The 25,439-nt window shown below is 41.6% G+C and overlaps 1 protein-coding gene across 2 annotated transcripts; it reads right to left on the bottom strand.

The window, feature by feature from the left end:
- C6 (complement C6) lies at nucleotides 1-24,952 on the bottom strand. Of its 2 annotated transcripts, XM_058823910.1 has the most exons (19): nucleotides 24,927-24,952; nucleotides 23,245-23,402; nucleotides 22,268-22,424; nucleotides 19,846-19,990; nucleotides 19,110-19,251; nucleotides 18,135-18,273; nucleotides 16,022-16,222; nucleotides 14,090-14,330; nucleotides 13,295-13,417; nucleotides 12,180-12,346; nucleotides 11,019-11,244; nucleotides 9,690-9,861; nucleotides 8,659-8,770; nucleotides 8,086-8,218; nucleotides 6,929-7,120; nucleotides 6,304-6,394; nucleotides 4,569-4,810; nucleotides 2,512-2,663; nucleotides 1-1,429 (listed from the first exon to the last, which is right to left on the bottom strand). In XM_058823910.1, the coding sequence occupies exons 2-19, from the start codon at nucleotides 23,385-23,387 to the stop codon at nucleotides 1,415-1,417; spliced, it is 2,793 nt and encodes a 930-aa protein (XP_058679893.1). In that variant the 5' UTR covers nucleotides 23,388-23,402; nucleotides 24,927-24,952; the 3' UTR covers nucleotides 1-1,414. The 2 variants fall into 2 exon arrangements, with proteins under 2 accessions (XP_058679893.1, XP_058679892.1); XM_058823909.1 differs by lacking the exon at nucleotides 1-1,429 and having other exon boundaries at nucleotides 1,482-2,663.
- Nucleotides 24,953-25,439: the final 487 nt, after the last annotated feature.

Here is a 25,439-nt window from a genome sequence, read left to right as displayed (position 1 = left end):
CATAATTGAATTTGCAACTCACTCCTAGGTCACCACTACGGTATTATTATAGATTTTCAGCTGGAAGAAAGAGCTATAGAACTGCAAAGAAAAGACTATCTCAGGCTTTTATAATAATTTTTACTATAAATTTTAAGCAAGAAAGCATAAATTTATTGTATTTAGCATCAGGATTAATTTCTTCTTTTTCTTTATTAATTTCTTCTTTTTTCAATCAAGTTGAGACTAGCTGCTGCTTTAGGGAGCTTGACAACATCCCAAATATGTTTCTTTGTAGGGAAAGATAACCACTTCACATCCAGCTCTCTCCCAGCTCCCAGGTGACTTTGCCCAGCCCCTGGCAAGGTGTGACACTTACACATAGGGCAGGTTGCTCAGTAATGGGCACTTCTTGGGCATCGTGCGCCGGGTGAGCAACTGGCTGATGTGTCAGATGTAAAGGATTGTAGTGAATAGAGTCACATCAGAGTGGCAACTGGTCACCTATGGGGTTCTTCAGGGCTCCATCATGGGCCCTGTCCATCTTCAAAAGCAACTTTGGATGCAGGACTGGAAGGGATACTACATCTGTAGATGATACTAATTTGGGAGGAGAAATCCTTGTTGAAAGGGCTGGTCAATCACCAACACTATGAAGTTCAACAAGGAAAAATGTTCGATTCTGCACCTGAGACAGGGCAATCCTGAATGTATGGACAGACTGGGGAAGGAGGTGCTGGAGAGCAGTGCCATGGAAAGGGACCTGGGGCTCCTGGTCAATGGGGAGCTGAACAGGAGCCAGCAGTGCCCTGGCAGCCAGGAGGGCCGGCCCTGCCCTGGGGGCATCAGGCACAGCATCACCAGCCGGGCAAGGGAGGGGATTGTCCTGCTCTGCTCTGAGCTGGGGCGGCCTCACCTCGGGTGCTGGGGCACCTTTGGGTGCCACAACATAAAAAAGGCATGAAACTATTAGAGAGTGTCCAAAGGAGGATCATGAGGATGGTGAAGCGTCTGGAGGGGAGGCTGTACAAGGAATAGCTGAGGGCACTTGGTCTGTTCAGCCTGGAGAAGGCTGAGGGGAGACCTCACTGCAGCTACAACTCCCTCATGAGGGAAAGAGGGGGCACACACTTGTCTCTTTGTTGTGACCAGTGACAGGACCAGAGGGAATGGCTTGGAGTTGTGCCTGGGGAGGTTTAGTTTGGCTGCTAGAAGGTTCTTCACCCAGGTGGTGGTTGGGCACTGGAACAGTCTCCCCAGGGCAGTAGTCACAGCACAAAGCTGAGTCCAAGAAGCATTTTGACAATGCTCTCAGGCATATGGTGTGATTCTTGGGGTGTCCTGTGCAGGGCCAGTTGGACTTTGATGATCTATATGGGTCCTTTCCAGCTCAGCAAATTCTATGATTCTTTTCTATGGAGTTTTTTCCTGATTGTCATTGTTTTAATGTCTGTTGGTAAAGAAAGAAGCGGAGTTCAGTTTTCCCCTTCTTAAAAGGCAGATTTATACTCAGATTTGTGAAATTCTGCGTGCTGAAGAGAAAGTTCTAGTTGCAACTGCTCAGAAATAATTATTTGTGACCAAGGAATGCCGGGGCATGGACTATGGCTGGGCTGGGGTGCCCCATACAATTGCTCTCAGGTTTGATGCTGATGCAGGTATATGCAAGGAATCTAATTGTGATGTATTTCTGCAGACTCCAAGTACAATCACTCCAAGTAGAGCCACATATTGCAGTAGGACTCTGCCCAGTGCATTGCTCATTAAATATTTATTTTATATTTAGAATACAAACATTCTTAATTCATGCTGAGGGGTACTATAGAAATTCTCCAAGTTTTAGGCTTCAGGGTTTCTGCCTAAAGCTGAAACCCAGTGAACAAACACAGAAAGCAAACACCTCCTCCCTTCAGCCACTCCAATTAAAAATCACATCATTTTGATAACTTCACTCAGTCATTGTGTAATTGTGGTTTTCAGTGTTTGGTTTTGCTCCTTCCATTTGTACCATGACTGCAGGTAGCTTCCTGCTACCCCTTTCCCATTTGATGTCAGAAGTGGTGCTGAAGTGCTTGCTCTGTCTGCCTGTGTGATTCAGCCAGTGAGACAAGAGTGAACAGCAGTCGCAAGCACAAGGACAAAGCAACAAATGGCTGAGGAAAGGAAAAGTCTCATCCAGCTCTAGGGGAGACCAAAGGCAATATTTCTTTTTCTCCCTTTCCATTTGTTCCCCTCCCTTCCTCTGTACATTTCCAGAGGTGCCAGCAATGACACAATGACAAGTTACACCCTTATACCCCTGAGCCCAGGTCATTTTCAGACAGAAAATCTCACTGCCACCCTTCTCGCAAAAAGCTGTTAAACAAGCTGGATTATTTTTTTTTCCTCATCCTTTTGTTCTGATCCACTTCACTTATCCTTTCGTAATCAACCAAGCTTTTCTGTGGGTGGCTCAGTTTGCATTTGATGCAATGATCATGGTGTGTGCAGAGAGCAAATGGGTTATTGTAGGCAGCTCCCCTGCTCCAGCACCTGCAGTTTGACGCCAGCACACTTCATGGCTGCCAGCATGCAGTGACTGACCGTCCTCCTCCTCCCTGTCGTCTCCATTTGGATGCAGTGAGGGCGGATCTCTCCTTTGGGGCACTGGTAAGGCATCAGGCAGGAGCACTGGGTCTTTGTATCTGGGAACGAATGTATGGAAATATAGCAGCCAATGTGATGACTAAAGCCAGATTTTATGCTTTGATGACATTTCAAAGTCCAACAGGGAAAAAACACTAGTGGATGTTTGTGATATATTAGTTACGAAAAGCCTCACTAGATGGTTGGATATCAGGAATAGAGGCATAATCAGCTTTATGTAACTGTTTTTTCAGCAATGGCCCATACAGAAGGAGAATTGATTTAACTATTTTTACCCACTGGCTTTCCCTGACTTTTCTTCTAAACAAAGATATATTAAGTTGACTTTCTTTTCCCAATTATCCTTGAACACAATCTTGCTATGAAATGGAGTCTTAAGGTCCATATTGTGTCAGCTCCTATTTCATTAAAGCTCTCTTTATGAATACTAAGCTACCTACTTCTGGCCTGTGGTAAAGCTCTGTCCTGCTGGTTATTTCATTACCTATTTCTGATCTAATCAGGTTCTGACTCTTTATATTCTTTCCCAGAAAGTCCCTAGGCAGAGTTTCTGCCTTCAGTTTTTTAAAGCATGAAAAATGTGTGCTTTCTTCCATTTAGCTTCTTTCATGGTACTGCAGTATCTTCTCTGCAGCATGTTCTGTCCCTGTATTGATACCAACTACTCATTTCCAGGGAAAACAAAATATTAATTTCCTAAATATTTGTGCACACTCATGAAAAGTGGACTTCTGTGGAGATGGTAAAGAGTCCAGTTCTAATCTCTTGAGCACCACACTGGCAACTAACCTTATTTCTTTTTCTCCACCTTCTCTTATTTTTCTGAACAGAGCCCCTCTGTAGGCTTTCCAGAGAAAAACACTGAAGTGCTGGCACAAGATCTAGCTTGAAGACACTCGCACAGTAGAAGCAGAACTAGGCCTCTAAGAGGGTCTGGAATAAGTAATTTTTTTAAAAAATACCAGCTTTTCCCCAGAAGCCCATGGAACCTAGAGGTTCCACCAGAGCATGTCCATTGATGGACACACCTGGTCATGCCCTCTGCTTGAGCCCACAGGGGACAGCAGGCCATGCAGTAATTTTACACCCATATTTACTTCAAATTCTCTGCTGCAGAAATCTTGCATCTTCAAAACAGAGGGTTAGGATTGCTGCACACTGCTGTTGCTTTGTTTGTCATTAAGCAGACCAGGTGTGATAAGAATCAGATTTGTCTCGGGCAGCAAGGGACAGGGTGAGTGTGTCTGTCACTCAGCCTTTGCCTGGCAAACATTTGATATGAGCAGAGCCAGTCAGCTCCTGAGACATTTACAGAAAAAACCTACTGCTCATGTCACCTGGTTACATAGTAAATAGCCAAGATGCACAATGTTGTTTAGAAAATAATCCTCTTAGGTTTTTTTACCAGCTTAGCTAGTTCATTAAAACTCTTGATAACCACAGTTTTCACATGTGAGTGTTTGCAAATTTTGCCATTAAAATCCCATTAGCCTGATGGCTCCAGTCTTGCTTTTGAAGTAGTATCATGATTTAATTTCCAAATTTAATTATATGTTATAGAGTGTGTGGCCCCAAATTAATTCCTGAAGTACAAGTTAGGAGCTAGTAGCCTTACAAGGAATGGGTGAAAATGTTACAAACTACATTTTTTGTGATTAAAGATTCAAATATTAATTCTCCTGAAAAAGTTCTCTTAATTTCCAAGTTCCTCTAGTGCCTTTCTAATGGGAAATGACAACACTACTAGTTGTGAGTAAAGGGAAAAGGTACATGTCTAAGTGTAACCCTAGGTAGCAGGGACACAGGACTGATCACACTTTCACACTCTGTGTGCCCAGAAGGACTATGACATCTGTAAATCCTGTTCTTGGAGCAGTGAAAGTCAGCACATTTTACTTTCAGATCCAAAGGGATGGCTGAACCTCACCATTCAGAAGTCATACCTTGACAATCCTCCCAGTCATAGCAGGTGTCATAGCCACAGGGTTCTTTCTTCAAGCTATTTGCAGAGAGCTTTGCCCTCTCAATAGCCCAGTCTAGGTTGGAATTACCATGGCAAGGGCCAGCATGCAAGAAATGAAATGACTGCACTCCAAGGCACATTTCAGCTGAGTACTGACAGCTGGGCTTGGTCACATTCTGTTCAGAAACAACATGTAGCACACAGATGTCTTCTGAGTAGTGGCTGCCCAAAGGAAGAAAATAAAAATTATTTTAGCAGGCTATGGAACAAGTCCATAATTTTAAACAGTACATCAGCATTGGATGAAACACAGCAAAGCCATGGCCAGGCTGGAAATTCACCTGAAGACCGAAGACTGCCCTAGCACTGCAGGACCTGGACCTGATAAAACAAGTGCTGTGAGATGGGGAAACTTTGGTTCTATCCAGCCATTGGGACGTGAGGGACATGTGTCTGTACAGGAAAAAGGAGAGGCTGTTACCTCCACAAAGATGGGAAATTTCCGCTGGGCCTGGGCGGCTTTTCTGAGTTAATGCATCCCTGCAGCTGTGTGTGCAACTCACTGCAACACACAGGTGTCTTGGGACCAAGGGGAGGCAAAACCAGTCATGTGGCTTGTCGTTTCCTTTTGTTCTGTATTGCTCTCAGTTACTGACTGAATTCATTCCTTGAAGGTGCATGCATTTCCAAGCAGCATCATTTTGTAGATCTTAGTCATTTTGCAAAAAGAGGATAATAAAATCATAGAATGGTTTGGATTGGAAGGAACCTTAGAGATCATAGTTCTTGCATGCTCTTTGTGTATGGTTATAACATTGGAGAAATAGAGAAGAAGAGTTTCCAGGAATTTCCAGGAGGCTCTGTTTCCAGAGGTCTCCACGAGCAGAGAGCAGTGTAGATTAAAAGGATGAGCTGTGGTGTCTCATTACAGTAATGTAATTGGGCTCATTAGAGAGAGCATTGCCCACAGATCGTGGGAGGTGACCCTGCATATGAACTCAGCCATGGTGAGGCTCATGTGGAGAGAGCTGTGTCCAGTTCTGGGCTCCTCAGCAAAAGAGAAGAATGGAACTCCTGGAGCGGGTCCAGTGGAGGGTTACAAAGATGATCAAGGGACTGGAGTACCTCTATTATGAGAAAAAGCTGTGGAAGCTGTCCCTGTTCAGCCTTGAGAAAAGACAACTGAGAGGGGATCCCATCAGAGTCTGTCAGTGTCTGCAGGGAGGGAACAGAGCAGGGGCTGGGCTCTGCTCGGTGCTGTCAAGCAAAAGAACAGGAGACAATGGGCAGTGAGAGGTGCACAGAAAATTCCACCTGAACATGAGGAAGAAGTGGATTACTGTGGGTGGAACAGGGTTGCACAGAGAGGTCGTGGAGTCTCCCTCACTGGAGACACCCAAGTGCCATCTGGATGCAATCTTGTGCTGTGTGCTCTGGGATGGCCCTGCTCGAGCAGGGAGGTTGGGTCAGGAGACCACTGGGGACCCCTCCAACCTGACCCATTCTGGGATTCTGTAATTTTTTATTTATTTCATAGGCTACAAACAGGACTGTAATTTGAATACAGAGGAACAGCTAGCTAGCTAATATCTGAATAGAGAGTAGTCTTGATTTGCAGTTGTCTTTTCCTGCTTTTCCTGCTTTTCCTGTTCAGTGTCACAATGGCCTCTTGGTCTATCATTAGAGAAATTTTGACTTCTAATTACAGCACTTACCCACAATCTTCTTCTGGAGACATACAAACACATTGAGATCCAATCTGCTTTTGTCCTGGACTGCAAATACCTCTAATTTTGGTTAGCACATCTGAAAAAACAAGTGAGAACTACTGTAACTAGTAAGGAGTGAACAGAAATATCTTACACTCTTACCATAGAAGCTAAAATGGATTAATTTCTATTTGTCCTAAGTTTCTCTTTTCAAAAGCTCTCTGGTTGGCATGCTACAAGTATTTTCATCAGTCTTTGTAAAAATCACTGGAAAATAACAAGAGTAGCTAAAGTTTCAATAGAATGCATTTTCCTACTTTGCTTTCATAAAGCCTGGTTAATGCAGTTGGGGTTTGGTTTGATTTGGTTTTGATTTTAAGCAAACAGTTGCAGTGTCTCAATTACATTATTAAATTTTACAGTACATTGCATCCAAAAATTCTGAACTTAATGCAGAAGTTTAGAGCTGAAATTCTGTCACCATGGGAGACACAAAGGAAAACTAAAATTAATGAACAGCTGCTATATGTCTTAAACCCAGTCATCAGCCTCCTAGCTCTAGCTAGCTGAAATAAACAGCACTGTTAATACCAGCAATATGGAAGCAGTAAGTATCTGCAGGCATACTAACCTTTTTCACATGTAGTAGACATCATAACAGGAGGTGTCCAGGACAGATCTTTCCCACAGGTGTACTCTGTGTGACCAGTGACTATAAACCCAGCTGGGCAGCTCAGCTTCATTGTTTCACCAATGTTGTACTGCTGCTTAAATGGGGAAATTGTGACACTCTCAGATATTGGTGGCCTGAGGCATACTGAGACTGTAACAAACAATAAAAAAAAGCATAATTCTACTTAGTTTAATGCTCTGTAGATATTTACAGAAAGTCATAATGCTTTATCTGAAAAACCATATTAAGACACTCAGTAATACTGAACATTTGTCTGACATTCAAAACTAATAAAAATTTAACATAATCAAGTCTAGAAATTCTCAGTGCACTGTCATAGTCTTTAAAATATTTTTCAAGTAATAACTAAATAATGACAAAATGTTTCTAATGTATGCCAATATAAAAATAGTAAGAAAATGGCATTTAACAACATATTTTAATTTTTCATTTGTAAATGGAAGAAAGTCAATGGCAATAGAAAGCTCATAAGTATATTCAGGTACTTATTTTTGTTAAAATGAAGACTAAGTCAATGAAATTATACCAAGGTTTAGAAAACTTCTGAAATCTCTCTTGTTAGCAAACACAAACCAATTTGATCCTTAATTCCTAACTGACTTATAAATCTTTCAAGGTATTGATTTATAGTAGAGATTTTCAAGGCAGCCTGGGAGGTTCATGTTTAGAAACATATCATCCATTTAATATAAAAGATAGTAGACAAGTTTCTGTAGGAATGATTTCTTCTTCATAACTGTATCAGCCTAAAGATATCTATGTAAGTCTGAAAACAAAAGGTGAGTGCTTTTGTTAAAGCTATTTAAAACTAGAAAAGAGAAGGATCTTGCAGCATCCATTTGAGGATTTTCTAATGCACTGCATATTACAATTTCCTTACAAAGCACATAACAGAACACTTCTAAATTGAAAGACGAGTGATGTAGTGACTCACGATATTTTTACCATGTCTACATTAAATACCTTCTTAAAATGTTATCTTTTCAGATATGTTAGAGATTTGTTTTTAAAAGACCTTTATTAAAATCTTTTTTGTATGTTTTCTTCCCCTTCTATTTTGTTGGTGTGCATTTTGTTCATTTTCTCTTTCTTACGTTGGCACTCAACATGTTGCTGTGTCCAGGTTTGATCTGGCAGGCACCGAAGGTATTGGTAGCCAATGAGGCTATATCCACTCACACAAGCAATTTCAACTTCCTCCCCAACAGCATAATGGTTCTTTTCACTCTTAAAAAAAAAAAAAAAATTTAAAAAAATTTAAGAAACCCACACCAAAAAGCTCTGCAAGGATCTATGGTAACGAGACTGGGAATTGTCAAAGGAAACAATAGCAAAATCCTGATAAGATGTAATGAATGCATGCATTTCCTACTCTGAAATATGAGTCATCCACTCACCAATATAATGATAACTTTTTCCAGTTGCAGTAACGGATGTCATGGTTACCAAACAAGGATTCAAGAACCACTTGAAATGAATTTTACCTTGACTTTTCTTCACTTGCTGGTGTAGTGTGATGGGCTAGAGTCCTGCAGCATTCTTTAAACACAGTGCTTTCACTAGCGCAGTAACTAGATTGGATATCAAGCACATACAGCAGAGAAGCTGCAAAATTTCCAATCTCTGCAACTACTACACTTTTCTTCTGTATCATTTTTCATGCTCACCCTGATAAAGCCGTATTCTGGTGGGCCTGGTCTAAAGCATCCAGACTGAGGTTCACCGATCAAGACATTCTCCTCTCTCCTGGCTTCATCATCATTTATACAAGGAGCACCTCTGAAAAGTGAAAATTTGCTGTAAGGCTGTTTCTTAAGCATTCATGTCACCAAGTAACCATGGCAGAATGCCAGGAGAGTTGCAAGTGGGTCATGTCATCCTTCCCCTTAGTTTTATTCTGTTAAATTAAAGATGGTGGATAAAACTGCAGGTTGATAGGGGGGAGAGCATGAGAGCAGTGAAAAAGTGCTAAATACATCTATCAACATAATTAATTAAAGATTTTTTTACAGCAAGAACAAGAGGCAGCAAAGAACAACATAACAGGAAATCTCTTGATAATCCATGTAATTCCTGTTGCCCCCAAGCAGTGGTTAAATGTGGCTGGTCTCTCATGGTGTCTAACTGGGTAACAAAGAACTGTGGAGCCCACTGCTTGTAATTCTCTCCTGTTCACTGCAGAGAGGAAAAAACCTGAAGCCTTGGGCTTGAAGATGAAAAAAACTGAGCCAGTTTGGGGCTAGGATTTGAAGTTGAAACCATGCTAAAAAGGTACATCAGGCATACTTGAAATTGAAATATGAGAAACTTGGTAGCTTCATCCAAACTCTCTCTGTGACTGAGTTCATATCTAAACCTCTAAGAAAAGAGGGGATAGGGATAAAAATAGCAACAGTGAACTCCAATGAAGAGAAGAAAAATATTTTCCTTGGTTTTGGAAAAGAAGCCACGCAAAGTATCAAACAAGATCTACAGGCATACTTTAGTATGTAATTCATCAGCAATTTTCTAGGAATAAAAAATTATTAAATCCAAATGTGAAGCAAATTGCAGAGATTTTCAGAGTATTCCTTTTCTATGCTCCACCAAAGAAATTGAGAGGGAAAAGTTGTCTGCAATTTCTCCTTGGCAGTCACAGAGCCACTGTGGAGCACTTCTTAACCATCCCATGACTAAGGAGATCTTTTGACCTTCTCACCTGTCTGTGAACACAGAGATATAACAGTCCTCCTCTTCTTCCCTCTGCCCTTCACACGGCTTTCCACCATTCATTGGGGAGGGGTTATTGCATTCCCGGGTCCTCCTTCTTTTGAAGGAAGCATCACAAGGACTCCATTCAGACCAGCAACCCCATCGGCCATCAACAGCAACTGCAAGGAACAAAAGAGACACCATCTTTTATTGGCAGGCCAGTACCATACACAATATTTACTTTAAGGCCACATATGAGAGGGATGATGGTAAATTCATATTAGCCATTTTCAGAAAATTTAAAATTGTTAAGTTTAAGGGAATAGATTGCATCTATTACATAAAATTTTCCGAAAGGTGTCCAGTCAAATTCCAGCTGCTTCATAAAACACAAAAATACATTTACCTTTCTATTTTGGTTGCAAGTAACATTAAAAGTCAGAAGCAGCATATTTTATACTTTTATTGCACTCAGAGATGTGTGTGTTTTCATGGTACCTACAAGTTTCTTAGATAGGTCATTATTTAATGAGTTTTCAAATAAATCTGAGTTTTAACACCATGTCTAAACCCAAAATCTACAACCTATGCCACTTACATTTAGAGATTACTATGACTCTTTTCTCTTAACCCCTGGTATCTGTTACCTGTACCACCATGCACACCCTTTCTTTCTCTGAATGCAATAGACTGTCTGTATCCATCTCTGTCTTCAGTTGTTTATTTCTATCAAAATATTCCTCCGTCAGGGTCAGATAATGAGAACTGTACGTGCCTGAGTGACTTTAACTTATGTTTCCTTTTGATTGGGGAATATAAATATATATAATGTCTCCTTTGTTTCCCTTAGGTATGGCACTAGTGCAGATTTAATTCAAAAATGTTTTTGCATTAAATTGCTCTTTAAATTTTCCAGAATAATTATAGTCTCTGTCCTTATCACAACTGAGTTTTCCTTCAAAACTGTAATCAACAATTTTTATGTTCATTAGCCATTCAGTCTTAAGCATAATAGGCTATAGGGAAAACTAGCAATGTTAAGCAATGAGTTTCTTAATTTTTTGCATCATTTATCTTTGATCTCAGCTTCACCCTTATTGCCGAATAGCTCATTTCATGTTACTTTAATTCTGTAGCTAAGGAATATTTTACCATGCCTTACACTGTCTTTGGAGTCGTGGCCATTTTTCATTTGTAATCCCCACATTTATCCTTATGCTTTTTGGACATCACCATGTGGTGCTGTGGATTTAGAAAGGGCAGGCTATGGCAGATCAGCCTCCATGAGGAGGCTCCAGAAGACCCCGGTTTGCAGGCCGTCGCCATGGCCCAGTACCTGCGGTGTAGCCAGGAGCCCGCGTCTCGCAGTTGGCGCCGTAGGTGCCGGGCAGGCACAGGCAGAGGCACCGTGTCCCCAGGAGCACGGCCCGGCCATTGTTGGGGCACGGGGCGCAGCGGCACGGGTCCAACATTCCCGCCAGCTCGCGCAGGGCCCTCCGCAGGTGGCGGCGCTTGGTCACCGCGCACGGCACGTTCCTCACCAGCTCCACGATGGGCGACACCTGGCAAAGAGCTGTTCCGTCAGCAGGAGCCGAAACACAGCAGGGCCTTCACCAGAGCAGCTAGAGCTTTAAAAGGAGCTAGAGCTTACATATGAAGCTGTATCACACAGGAATTGGGGATGTTTTAAATGAGCACAGCAGTGCTGTATACATATGAAGGTTATCATGTTCATAATGCTTTTATCTCCCCAATTTAGGACTCTGTGCGCCAGGGCAGAATCAACCAAGTGGGATATTATGTCTTAAAATTCAGGACACTCTCTACCACACATCACATGTATGTACATGTACATGCGCCATAGGGTTTGCCTGCATCCAGTCCCTGTCATGTCAGACATCCCTATGTTGCCTTCAGGAGTTCAGCAGCTGCAGCAGGATGTGGTCAGCCAATCCCTCATGGATCCCATCCCTCAGTGGATGCTGCTTTCAGGCAGGTTTTGCTGTTTGCCTCGAGTGCTGCTGAGCAGCTGCTGTACCAGCTGGGGAGGGAGACAGCTCAGTGCACCACAGCAGCACTGGCACACTGCACTAAAGGAGCAGGACACAGACAGAGAGCATTGCTGTTTTATTTCAGTTTAGCTATGTGACACACTTTGCAACATAGGCCCGACAAGGGAATGATGCCATGCAGTGTTTTCCTGCACAGTAACTAACCCATGCCTATGCCTGAGTTCCTGCTGGTGCCAGAGCAAGTAATTCACATTCCTCACTCTTAATCCCGCTGCCCATGGACAATGAAAAACTGGTGTGCCTTATAAACCAACATGCATAAGAAGCTATCCTAATAGAAGTTCTGTATGTTTATGTTATGCCCATATTTATGTACATTCATGTCAGACACATCATCATCCCTGTTTACAGGAAAAAAATATCTGCACAGCTCTGAGGAGCAGTTAGTGTTTGCTATCTCAGTGTTTTTCTTGTTCTTCTCTTACCTCAAAATCAATCACCACAGGATTGTCCTTTGTTGATTCCAGCCAGTCTGTGAAGACTTTGTGTCCTGGAAAAGCCCCCTTTTTCTCCCAGGCCAGAGCTGCTGCATACTCTGACCTGCCACCTTTTACCAGGGAAATTGATCGTTCAGCTGACTCCAAAATGGAACCTGAAAGACGATTTCATTACAGTATTTTCAGACAAAGTCTTCCAAAGACAGCATATGTGACAACACAACTATAAGAAAAAGTGTAAGAGGATATTAAAGAATATACTAAGATTAATTTTCTGGAACTATCCTTGAAAAGATGAAGTCAAAGCTCAGAAGAGCTTTGACTTCAGCCTGTGATAATATTCCAAATGAAATTGTTTGAGACCTGAACCATGGGGAAATACAGAGTGTAAGACAGTAGTGGAAAATGCAGAGGATGCAACAGCCTCCTCTAGAGCACACAGCATAGTAGGAGGATACCTCTAGAACACACAGAATGGCAGGTTTAGTCCTGGCTGCAAACATCCAAGGCACTAATCAATTACTGAGGACAAAAACATGGTGGAAGTGATAAAATTCCTATCCTTAGTAATGCAGAACATGACTCTTGCCATTCTCATGGAAAATGCACCAGCCTTCTGCAGTTCTGAGACACATTTCTGGAACCCTGGTACCTAAATGTCTGCTTGGCATGAGGAAGGTGGGAAGGGAAAGCCAGGGACTGTGTTATTGCAGCCCAACTCTCTCAATGAGCTCTGAGCAACCCTTAAAGAAGATCAGGGACTGAGTCATAGACACAAATTTCTAGCTTTGCTCATTTATCAGTTCAGCATTCCTGGCCCAGGACTCAGGGTGAGGGGTGGTGTTTAGCAGATCTGTGACCAGCTAGAGAGCCAGTGACACCAGATCCCCAGTGACGGCACTCCAGAGCAGAGAAATAGCACACCTATATCATAATTTCTTTTGCAAATGAGAATGTGATTTCAGTGCTTGTATCAGAACCAGACACCGAAACACTGGCTGCTCTGACAGTAGTAGAAGAGCACCTGTAGTTCAACAAAGCTGAGGGAAATGATATCTCTCAGGGTAAGTAACAGGACATGGCCCTGTTCTCATCATGGTCACCTTCATGGGTCACAGTCATCCTGTTTGTGGTGCATCTGGTACTGACTTTCTTTTTCTTCCGGAAGACCACACGCCGGGTTGTTTCTGTGCGGACACACTCTGTTGATTCCTCAACTGACAGGCCTGGAAACACCGCAGAGCAGCATCTTTATCAGCACAACCATGACACGTGGCAGGCACCATGCCCCGCTGAGGTGAGCCAGCAGCTTCCCATGCTCCTCACCCGCCCCTGGAGCCCTCACTGCGGCAGACACGTGCTGCCCCACATGCAGTGCTGGACAGAGGCGTGCTTCAGCTACACTCCAATGCCCATGCAAGTTACAGCAGTGCCATTAAAGGTCACACCTTTTAACTTTAGATTTCTGTTTTTGTGGTGTTGTCTTTTCATTTTGAGAGTCCAACAGTCATGGGAAAATGTTAAAGTAATTTCTAATCCAAACCATCAATTTTGTTGACTGCATCTGAAAAGTACCCCTTATACCTCTCAGACCTCAGTCCTATGCTATAGGAACAACTTTTCCTGGTGGCACCTGGTCTTGGTCTGAAGATCTTAAGTGGTTTCACTGAACACAGTGACATTTACCAAATAAGGAATCTCCTGAACTTTTCAAATACAGTGTAGAGCAAAAATTTCTTCTTGCTCTATATGTAAGCAATGTGAGTAATTAATGAGTCTTTGAAAGTCTAAAGAATTTTTTGCTGTTGGAGATCTTACTCTGTGGTGTAAGACCTAAAAAGAGGGATAAGAAAAGCTGTTAAACAAATAATGATATTTTCTTGTTCAAGATTACGTACCCGAGTTCTGCAGTTCCTCAGAGCTATACTGGTAAAGAATATCATAGGAACCACCCATCTTCCCAGAGGTGTAGTAATGAGTGCCAAAGTCATCAAATATTCTGCTGTATAAAGCATAGTTGTACTCCAGGGGCAGGTGGTTAAGTGCTTTTAGAAAGACGTCTGATAGCTGCAGATCTGACTGTTTCATTGTGAAGTTTGCAACAGAAATTACTTTATGGACTCTAATAAAGTTGGAATTCTAGAAATAAGAAAAGGGGAGTCTTAGCACCTTCAGTGGGAGGTGAGTGCAGAAACTAGAGAAGCCAAGAGTATTAATATCTTATTTATACGTATTTTAACATATAGGTCTGAATGAGACGCCCCAAAGTGCAGGAAAACTCCTCTCTCCTCTTAAATGATCAGTATAACCTTCTTTTTTCACTATATAAGAAAGTGTTGCAAATTTACTTGTAGGTCTCTCAAACATACGCAAATACACATCTACCTACCAACACTCACTAATACAATTTATGGAGACAGAGATAAAAATAGAGGCTTCTTGTCTGATACAGTACATAACACAAGGAAGATCCAAGGTAATAATCCTGCTGTGGATTTATTAAGAAAGGACTTTAAACCATGTCATCTTTAGCCAGCACCAGACTAAGTTATTGGTGGGTTTCTCTGGTTTCACAGAATCATGAACAGGGTTAGGTTAGAAGGGACCTTAAAGACCACCCAGGTTCAGCATCACTGCTGTGGGCAGAATCAACTTCCACTGGACCAGGTTGCTCAAAGCCCCATCAAACCCAGCCTTGAACACTCCCAGGGATGGGGCACCCACAGCTTGTCTGGGCAACCTGTTCTTGCACCTCACCACCTTCCATGACAACAATGCTGAAAACCAACATATACCCAGAATAACTTTTCTGTTGAAAGTTTAACCTAAATTAACATTTTCATAATTAGCCCTGATCTGAGCTTAAGCCAATAAGAAGCCACTGCTCCCCCAAAATAAACTTGCCAATTGTACAAGAGAGCTGCCTGATGTGTGTACATGGGCATGAAAAGTGCACAAGTTTCCAGCAGCTGGAACTTCAGGATAGTTGTATTCAAACTAGAAGCAATGGACTGTTCAAGAAATCAAATTGCTTAACCATTAGGATAAGTGAGGAAGGCCTGCAGCAAACTTCCATCATAGGAAATCTTAATGTTAAGACTAATATTTCCACAAAAGTTTCACTGTAATTGCATTAGAACTCCTGGGTTTCAACAGGACTTATTTTAGTTCAGTCCTGTGGCCTTTCCCATGCAGAAGTGCAAACAATAGCCCATCATTTACTGTCATTAAGTTATAAAAATACATAATCTTTTACCCTACCAGTATTCATTTGCTTTCAAGGCACAGAATCTTATGGGAAAAATGTTATCTGTTCTGAGAAACTTTTCTGTGGGTGTTTTGTTTCTGAGATTATCTTTATGACCAAAATGCATCTTGGCATTTGATACTCCAGCATGAGACTTCAATATGCAAGTCAGTTACCAATTAAAAGATAATGTAGATTCATACCCAGTACGTGCATATGTATAACATTCTTGAGTGCACGTCCTTTATTTTTTGAGTTGTCTGGTGCTGTTAGATATTATGCCCTCTTAATCTGTAATTAGGATAGGGGAAGAAGTGGCCTACCCAACATGATAATGTCAAATCTATACTTTTTAAAAATGGAATAAGCCTATGTTTTCTTTACTAAGTGCAGAAAACCATGATGCATTACAAAAGGTATGTTACAACCAGGAACAGGTTGTAATATCAGAAGAGATTTTTTTCAATAGCTAATTCTAGCAGGCCAATGTCTTGATAGGGAAAGTAGACTTTAGCAGCTCAGTTCTGAAATGAGCAGACACAAATCAACTGAAAGAAAGAAACTGAAGACAACATTAAATTACCTTCTCATACGAGGCTTCAATAGCTTTCTTGAAGGAGGAAGAGCTAGTAACCTGAACCCGTGTCTTTTTTGAGAATAAAAATGGGATACCAGAAGAACGTTTACCACTACGAGTGGATGAACCACTGTAAGAAGCGACGTGACTCAGGGGAGTTAAATCTTTGTAGAAATCTGATGTTACATCATCCTCTTCATCTGTTACCTGGAAATTCAGTAAAGCAAAATGCATTTGCATAAATGATAATATGAAAGGGAAAACTATTAAGCAAAGAATTCTTGATTTTTTAATGTTTTTTAATGGAAAAAATACGCCTTGATTATTTGAGATGTGAAAGTAAGCTACACAAAAGATGAGACTGAGAAAGGCTAAGAGGCAAAATGAATACAAGCTAAGAACTAGACTAATAGTTGTTTGTACAACCACAAAAAAGCATGTAGCACTTTCCTCTAAAGCTTCTCACCCCCGGGCCCTAAACCTTAGGAATATTTTTCAACAAGTTCCAACACACTTTTAAAAGAATTCCAGGCATACATGTTGTGTCCACATCATGACTACTTCCCAGCCCCATGGCTTTTATATTGTACAAGACAGAGTTTGGTGCTTCCTGTCCTCTCTTCTCAATTTCCAGCTAGAAGAATGAACAGGATTCCACAGGAGAGTCTCAGAGTATGCTTGGACTGTTAGCACCTATACTGCATGATGGATTGAAGGCAGATGAAGAGGAATTGTGATCAAACCTGCTGACTGAGTTGGTAAACCTCCAGTGGTGGTGTTGAGCAATGTACAAAGACAACCTCAGCATCAGATCAGAAATTATTTATTTCCCAAAATTTGAGAAAATCCCTGTGTCTTTTTGAAAAATTTGGAGGTTTTTTCCCTCCTCTAGACCTGTTTGCTTAATAGGGCTGCTAAGGATTTTGGGAAATGAGGTGGCCCGTTCTCCTCCCCCACCTTCCATTTTTCAAGATATCCTATGCTTTTTGCAGGAACATAGACTGGAGTTCACAGGAGGCCCAATCCAGTGACCCTTCTATATGAGAAGCTGCTCTAAATGTTAAAAGCTAAAGATGCACTCCTAAAGGTTTCACAAACCCTTAACAGTTCTGCAAATGGACATCAGTAACTTAATGAACTTTACTGGCTATAAAAAGACCTGGGCAAACCAAAGGTTGGTTTTCCCATCTGAGTATTTATGCAGACAGTAATTTTTCACCACTATTGATAAATCCTACATGTCATGACCAATTCAATTGCACTTTCCGTGAAATGTAGCAGGGTGTCCTATTTTCAGTTGCCTCTGTTAAAGAAATCCTAAAATCTCACAACACCTGTGGTGAAAATAATCAGTTTTCATCTATTAGTTGAGCATTTTTTACATCCTGCATTCTTGTTTTCCCAATGCAACATCTACTGGCTTCAAACTGGGCCTGCTCATATGTACACAGCCAGATGTTGTGCCCCAACCACAGTATTCAAAGCATTTTCTGAAGGCTAGTGTCCATAAAAGAGGTATTAGTGGTTCCTAGATTTTTTATTAGAAGGTTCCAGGTTCATGTTGGTCATTCCCCATTTGGTCCTGTAAGCCTCCTCTCCAGGCTGTGTGTATTTTGTCCTCCTGCTTTCCAGACCCAGTGCCTGCCTCCTTTCCTTGCTGCCCTGTGGAGGGGCTGGGCAGGGAACAGGCAGGACTGAGGGGTTGAAATGGCTCAGGTAGGAACTGGATGCCAAGGCTGCAGGTGACAGGAAGGAAGCTGGAGTCAGAGCTGCAGCCACTGGCTCTTCAAATACACAGAAGTGATGCTGGAATAAACCTTGGAGCTGAACAAACCTCTGCCTAGATGATGTCTGGGTAGGAGAAGGCCCTTGGTACCAAGTTGGAACAAAATAAGGCCGCAGCCACTGGAAGCAGGAGAAGCTCAAATCAATCATAGTGACTCTGATACATGGTGCATTGAATTAATACAGATCTGAAAACCACGAGTGAAATGTGAACATTTATCCCCTTCCCACACACCAACGAAATTTTGTTCTAAAGCATACAGTACTACCCAACACTAATTTGGATTGTGATTACAGCAAGGGTTTCACAGTGGGAGCTGCTGCTTGAGAGTACCTGAAAGCTGACAGCCTCCAGATTTGCAGGGACACGATACAACTTCCTTGTGTCATTGCGCTTCACCGTTGTGCACCGCCCTCCGTTGAATGAGTTGCCAAGAACTTCCCCTCGGCTCTCTCCTGAGAAAATGTGAAATCTAAAAAAAATTTATTAAACAATTCCAGAAAAATGTATGACCTTGAAACATTTCATGGTATACAGCTGCAGTGAGGTGTTGTAGATTCAACTGAGGGCATGAGCATCTGGGTCTTGCTACTGCTTTGAAAGGAATTACAAGAGCTTCTCATTCACACTGAATTCACCTGAAAAATTCAGTAGCATCAATCCAGTTTCCTGCTTTCCAGCAGTGCCTAACCTTACTGATAACCCCAAAGTCAGCATAAGGCAGGCAGTCTTAAGTGGAAAGCCTAAAAATGTTCTAGGAAAATGAGCTACTGGTTCTCTATTTCTACCATAAGTGATGTTACTGGACCACAGTGAGTTCAAAATTCAATTAAAAAATGCAAGTCTGCTAGGGACAGGCATCCCATGCTTAGGCTTTATATTGCTTTAATTAATAGTGTGGAAGTAGCTGGCATCCTGTGAAATGTCACACAGACAAAGAACATCTGTAGAGGAGCATCCTTAAAATCTCTGAAGCACTTGTCATGATATACAGGTAGGTAATTCCATGAGCTGGAAGTTGCCCATACGTGCTCTGGTTGCTGTAGGACAAAACAGATCACCTGGGGACAGTGTTCCTCGACACCTCCTCATCTGATCTACCAGCAGTGCAGAGCAGGACTGGAAGATGCAGCAGGCCAGTCCTAGTCTAATTTTTTGGTTGTATTTTTATAATTTCTTGCCGGTTTTAATTTGAGATATTATATGCTTTAATGAATGCTCTCACATGCTTACTGGGAATTATTTTGTTCATGCAAATTAGTGAGGTAACAACTAAAGCTTACAAAAAGATTAGCAGAATTGGCTTACCCACTGCCTATTAATTGCACACCTGGGATGCTCTCATACTTTCGGTTACACACAGTCTTTTTCCTTCCACAGTTTCTTTCATCAGAGTTGTCCCCACAGTCATTTTCTCCATTACATTCCAGTGTTTTTGAAATACAGCGACCTGCACCAGAGAAACAACAGCAGCAAATGTTCATCATGTCTAAATGCAGAAAAGGGCAATCTTTTTCCCTTGCAAAGGTGTGAGCTTGCCATAGATGTTAACACTGAATTAGTATAAAGCCAGGATTATCCCAATTAAGAAATTATTATTTCAATTCTGTGAGTTTTGCCTTGTTTCAAAGTTGCAAAGGCTTAATTTTAAGTTTGGCAAAAGGATATGTGGATAAAATTATTTAGTTTAATCAGGTATATAGTCACAAACCTAATAAAAATAGTGAGAATTTATGTTCAGACAAACTCTGCAGTTACATTTTTATATGAAAAATTTGTGTAAAGAAATATAATTGGAACAGTGCTACTGTCCAGCTATCATGATCATAGTGACACCCTGGGCTAGGGACTATATTTTAATTACTTATAGAAGAAACTGAAGAGATAAGCTGTTACTAATACATATAAAATCCTCACATAAGATTTTTTTGCTGGTCCATTTTCCCTGGAATTTATGCACAACATGTATGGATGTCTTTTGCCTCACCACCCAAAATTTGACTAAATGGTAACGCTGCAGTTACACAATGGGGATTGTCATTACCACTCTCACACCGAAACTTATTCTTGCAGTCAACTTCCACTATGTTGCAGAGCTTGGCTGGGAAACACGGACGGGACTCCACCAGTGGCTCGGTACAGTCCTGGCCCCCAAACTGGGATGGTCGCAGGAGTGGCCGGGTACGGAACTGAAAGGCAGAGGAAACCAGCCCAGGGCTGTTTTTGTGAGCTGTTTGTAGCTAAGTCCCACCCCAGGCAGAGCCACACACTTCAGTGCTGCTGAAGATTTATCAGAACCAGAGCCCTGAAGGAAATAATCTCTCATTCTTGTCCTTCCATTCTGCCGTGCCATCCTCCCAGGTGAGGCAGGCAGGGAACTGGTATCCAAGAGCCTCATTAGTCCTGATGGAGCAAAAATTATTCAACTGCAGACTACTTGGTCTGCATGACCAAAGGAATCAGAAATTCCATCCCCGTATCTTCAAGATATACAGTAGGAAATGATGTGAGAACAGGTTTACAGAGACTTTTCCTGTTCTTTACCATCTCTGTTGAATTAGAAATATCCTGACAGTGACAACCCAGCTGGTTTGACTCCCACATGTGGGACCACTTGTCTGAGGAGAACTGGATGACTTGAGAGGACAAAAAAGCTTTTCTTGAAAGTTTCTGGGAGCTCATTGAGTTTTCTTTCCCTGAGGCAGCACCCTCCACACGAAACAGTAAAGTTGGAGGGTGGTAGATAAACCACTTCAGATGTATTTTCCACTCCACTTCACAGGACTTCCAGTGAGACCTGTCTGCGTCTGCCTGAACAGTTTCTCTTCTAAGAATTTTTCCCAGCAGTAGAAAAGTACAGTCCCTTGCAGACTTCCCGCCCTGCAGACAGACCCTGGAGACAAACAGGGTAGGAAGATTCTAGTGAAAATCAGTAACCAAGTGACTCTGAAGGGAGAGTGCAAAGAACAACACCAGAAAGTTTTCAAGCTTGTGAGAACCATTCCTTACACTCCATTTTGGTCCTCTAACACTCACTCATATTATTTGTCAGAGCTTCCACTTCTTTATGCCTCCCCATCGATGGGAACTTGCTACACTAAGAGTCGACTCTTAGACTGTAAGCCAGGTCCTCCATTCTGTTGGTTATTCCTATTTATAAATGACACAAGCAATGATCTTTATTGTTTGTAGGGGAAAATGGACCACAGTCCACAGAAACCCCTTTTAGTTTTCAGAAGCAAATATGTTGCATCAATACTTAAAACTAACAAAAATTAATACATTTATATAGTATTATAAGGTAAGAAACTTGGACTTATAAGAGTGTATTGAAATCAGTTCAGTTGAGAGGAACACTCCCTTCCACCTCTTGAAGCTTTCTGTCTCCCAGTCTCTCATTGATACTCCATATTTTGCTCTCATACTGCCCATCCTACTTGCAACCCCACAGGCTGGTTCATGTCTCACACATAGAACTGCTTTTTTATGTCTTTCTCACCCTATCTGGGCATCAGAAAGTTAGATATTTATGTAAAGATATACTTATGATGTCTGGCAGATTTTTCAGGGCTGCTTTTCAGGCATGGATTTCTGAAACCAAGCGGTACATGTGGAGGGACATGGGCTGTGTCTGAACCTCGGAGCTGCTCCCATGATCAGCTTCAAAGCTCATACCCACCAGCCATACAAACTACCCCACACAATCTGCTGCCACTTCCCTCTATCCTCTACAACTTTACATTTGACAGCCCTTGGTCTGTTTAGGTCAAATTCACTTTAACCTGATGTTTCATTTCTTCCCTCTCTACTGACTCACCTAAAAGTGTACCGTCATCAACAGAGAAAAGCCCAAGGGAAAAAACACCATGCTGGGTGTTTGTCCCACAGATACTAGCACATCTGCTTGTGGAGATGGGGGGATTTGTACATGCTATGAAGGTGCAGGGAATGGGGCTCTGTATTTCTTAACAGCAATCTCAAACTGATCCTGACAATCAGCGTAAGATACAGCCTGAGAGTTTCTAGCCAACAGCACTTAGGATTTGTTGACTCTTTTCAAGAGATTATTTGATTCTATTTTTCTTGTCTTTAGAACTTAGAGAATGTCATGGATAAGCCAAGATTCTGTGACATTGTCCTGCTTAAGTCTACATGAACACTCTACAGTTTAGTTGATTCTTGGTGTGAAAAATTCACCTTTAAATATGGCAGTGGAAACTTTGAAGCAAGTTTATGATAAGCATCACAAGCAGTCTCATAAATGGATTTACTCTAGTAAAACCCCTTTCTGGTTTGATCTGCTTATTTTAACTTGTTCTCTCCAGCTCCTACTGTATAATTCATAACCAATTTCCCTTGATAAGGTAAACTCTCATTTTCCAGATTAATTGCTGTAAAGCTGAAACAAAGAGATCTTTTTAGCATAATTTCTTGCATTTAGCCCATATAATGCACTTTCTACCTACTTGTTTTTTAACACATGGGTCACATTCTGACCAAGGGCCAAAGTCTCCAAGCTGACAGTTGATAGGACATGTTTGCTGGTTACATGTACGAGATTCTTGCTTTGTGCACAACTGGTCGCAGAAGTTTTGGCTATAATATTCATCCATTCTTATTTGCCTAAAAAAAAAGTTTAAAAAATATGCTAGGAAAGAATAGACAGAGTGTAGGTGTTCTCTACTTGTAGGTGAAGGCTGACAAAATTATTTGAACCCAACTAAGAAACCCTGAGAGATAATATGCATTTGCAGAATGTTGATTACAAGAAAAATTCAAATATGCCTTAAGTTTAAAGAGCAATTCTTTTTGATTCATGTCACTTCAGATGTCCCAGAGGATAGCTACAGACAGAGCCAGGAAGAAAAGAGGGGATTTCTCACAAGTTTAGATTACACCACAGTGCTGCATCAAATTTGATGCTGCTGAATCTTTATTTGACATCATCTGTTGTCATATAACTAATGGTGCAGGGAGGAAATTTGGAGCTCATTCCTGCTGTGCCATTGTGCCAGTGCAGGGCCCCCAGAGCCTCCTGTGTCCACAGGGGCTGAGCACCCACAGCGCTCTGCCAGCAAGGCCACTGCAGGACCTGGCTGTCATTGCGCTCCCCTCATTACATCCATTAGCAGGTACATGTTTGTTTGGAGCCATTGCCTCCTAGGATTAGAATGGTCCGAGTTGGAAGGGATCTCAAGGATCATTGAATTCCAGTCCTCCTCTTCCCTCCCTGCCTCATGGGCTGTAATGTTCTAGATACTGAATTTTGTAATTTTAAAGCATTGCAATTAAAAGATTATCTATTTATCTGATAAACACTTGAGCATGACAATTTTTCTCAATATGTTGTGGAAGGTGGAGCTTTGGACACGGGTGCCACTCTCCAGAAGTGTTATTTTTCACAGAGAAGAAATACATAAGCAGTGAGGTGTCTTGGCCCTACCTGTGCCTGGTCTGTGTGCCCAAATTACAGGTCTGTGAGCAAGCAGACCACGACCCCCATGGGTAATGCTCACAGTAGCACCCCTGGCTGCTCCCAATCACCAGACTCAGCAGGACCAGGAGTGCTGGCACAGTCATGCCCATGCCGAAGGCGTCCGTCTGCAGACACAAGCAACAAAAGCTGAGGAAACCATCACTTAGTTATGCCACAGTTCTTCCAGAGATGCCTCTTCTAAAATGCAGAATCTATAAATCTGCTTCAAAATACAAAGGTGCTAAGCAGGGCACCTAGAAAGGGAGAATCATGCATGACAGACATAGCAGTTACTCAGGCAATACTTCAAGGACCAGAAGTCACAATCGGTTTTTTGGCCACTTATTTATCAGGAGTACTAACACAATTGTGCGTTATTTCTGTTTCAGAATTTTATATATTATTTTGAATGTGACAAATAAAGATCTGTTATTGTTCTTCATTGCTTAGAATATCCTCAAAAATATTTTCTAGAATAGGAATAAAAATATGAGAGTTTATCCTATACAGTATGTAAAAAATAAACAAGAACATAAGACTAGGCAGCCACATCTATTAGCCTGTTACCAATTAATTTTCACATGCCTATAAACACCCTTTTCATAAGCATTTTATTGCAGTGAATTCTCCCTTCTCAAAGTTTTGACTAGCCTGCAAACAATCACTATTCAAAGCTCATCTGAATTTTCCACCAGAAAGAGAACATCTAGCCTGTTTCTCACTCCAGTGGTCAATCAAACTTTATTTGCTGGGACAGAGGGTTACAGCCAGTGTTTAGGAAGTAACAATACTTGGTAAACTAAAAAAAAAATCCAGAAAAAATATGTATTAATTAAAAAATGCAAACCTCATAATGAGGTTGAATCAACACTAAATCTGATAGGCTGTTACAGTAGAGAATTATAAATTTGGTTTACTTCAAAACCCCCCCCCCAAATTCAGCAGAACATTTAAAAATCAAAGTATTGGTTTCAAAACAATACTTCAAAATACTTTGTTTCCAGAAATTTGAAATTAATTGTGCAATTGTTTTTCCTTTAAGGTTTTTAGCCATGTATGCTTTTATGATTTTTATACTTTGCCAAAAAAAAAAGAAATTGCATCAAATCCAAACATTGCTCCCTCCCTTAGCAAAGAAAGGCGGTAGATTTTCACACTGTTGTGCAATGAGAACTTGCATGACTTTTTACATGGAAAGCTTATGAATGAACAAACCATTCAGAGAAATTTAAGTATAATTGAATAAAAAATACGATAAGGCGGAGGAAGTAGTAGTCATGCCAGTGAGAAAAGAACAGATATTTTCTTTTTCCTTTCCTGATTTCCTGGCTTCTTGCACCCACAGTGCCGGCTTGGAAAAGAGATGAAGCCCTACACAACAATTACTGGCTTTATTCCGTCGCTGTGCTGTACATGGAAAAAACTCTTTATTCTTATCAGTGAGCAAAACACCAACCCATCAGTGCATCAGAAGCCATATGCACCCACCAGTGCATATAAATACTAGCCCATGAGAGAGTAATTAACATTTTAAAGAAATAGAGCAAACCCCACAGAACACTTTTCCACAGGTCTTGTAACCCATGTGCATTGAAGCCAACAAAAACAACAAAAAAGTCCTCCTTTCTAACTTACTGTAAGATTGTTACCTGAAAAGTCAGTGTACATTGCAGCCTCATGCCACCCTGGTGTGGTTTGCTGCAGTCTTTCAAAGGAAAGGCTGAGGCTTTGTTTGGTTTGGTTATGTTTTAATGAAGGCAAATTGATCTGGTGGGAGGAGTGCTCAGAACAAGACCGCCTCTGCACCTACACTCCCAGGGAGATGCGTTCTGCAGAAGTGTGGAGAGCCTCCTCTGTGCACAAATGCAGCTGCCCAGGATGAGCCAAGAGGAATCAAAGCACATTTGCATCAGGCCACCACAGTGGCTCAATGCTCTGCAGGTCTCCTTGTGCTGCCCCAGGGAGCTGCACAACCTCTCTGCCTTCAGTCTGACAGCGGGAGAGTGGGAATTTCTGCTTTCACAAGGAAACAGGAGACAGAGTCCAGGCTCAGGCAAGACACCTGTCTGCTGCTGCACCATCTCCACCAAAGGGAGGCTCCCAGAGAAAGCAAAATACATTTGAGGTTATTTACAACTGTTTGCCTTTTGCCCTCCATGGTG

This window comes from Ammospiza caudacuta, chromosome Z (assembly GCF_027887145.1).
Source record: "Ammospiza caudacuta isolate bAmmCau1 chromosome Z, bAmmCau1.pri, whole genome shotgun sequence".
NCBI lineage: Eukaryota > Metazoa > Chordata > Aves > Passeriformes > Passerellidae > Ammospiza > Ammospiza caudacuta.
This window is presented reverse-complemented; position numbering and strand designations above follow the sequence as displayed.

Excerpts from the sequence above, each read along its gene's own strand:
- C6 (XM_058823909.1), bottom strand. The coding sequence starts at position 23,387 with ATGGGCATGACTGTGCCAGCACTCCTGGTCCTGCTGAGTCTGGTGATT. Across the intron at positions 18,274-19,109 it reads GTGCAATTAATAGGCAGTGG|ATTTCACATTTTCTCAGGAG; the intron begins GTAAGCCAATTC and ends AATTTTTTTTAG. Across the intron at positions 4,811-6,303 it reads TCTCCAGAAGAAGATTGTGG|CCACTACTCAGAAGACATCT; the intron begins GTAAGTGCTGTA and ends TCCTTTGGGCAG.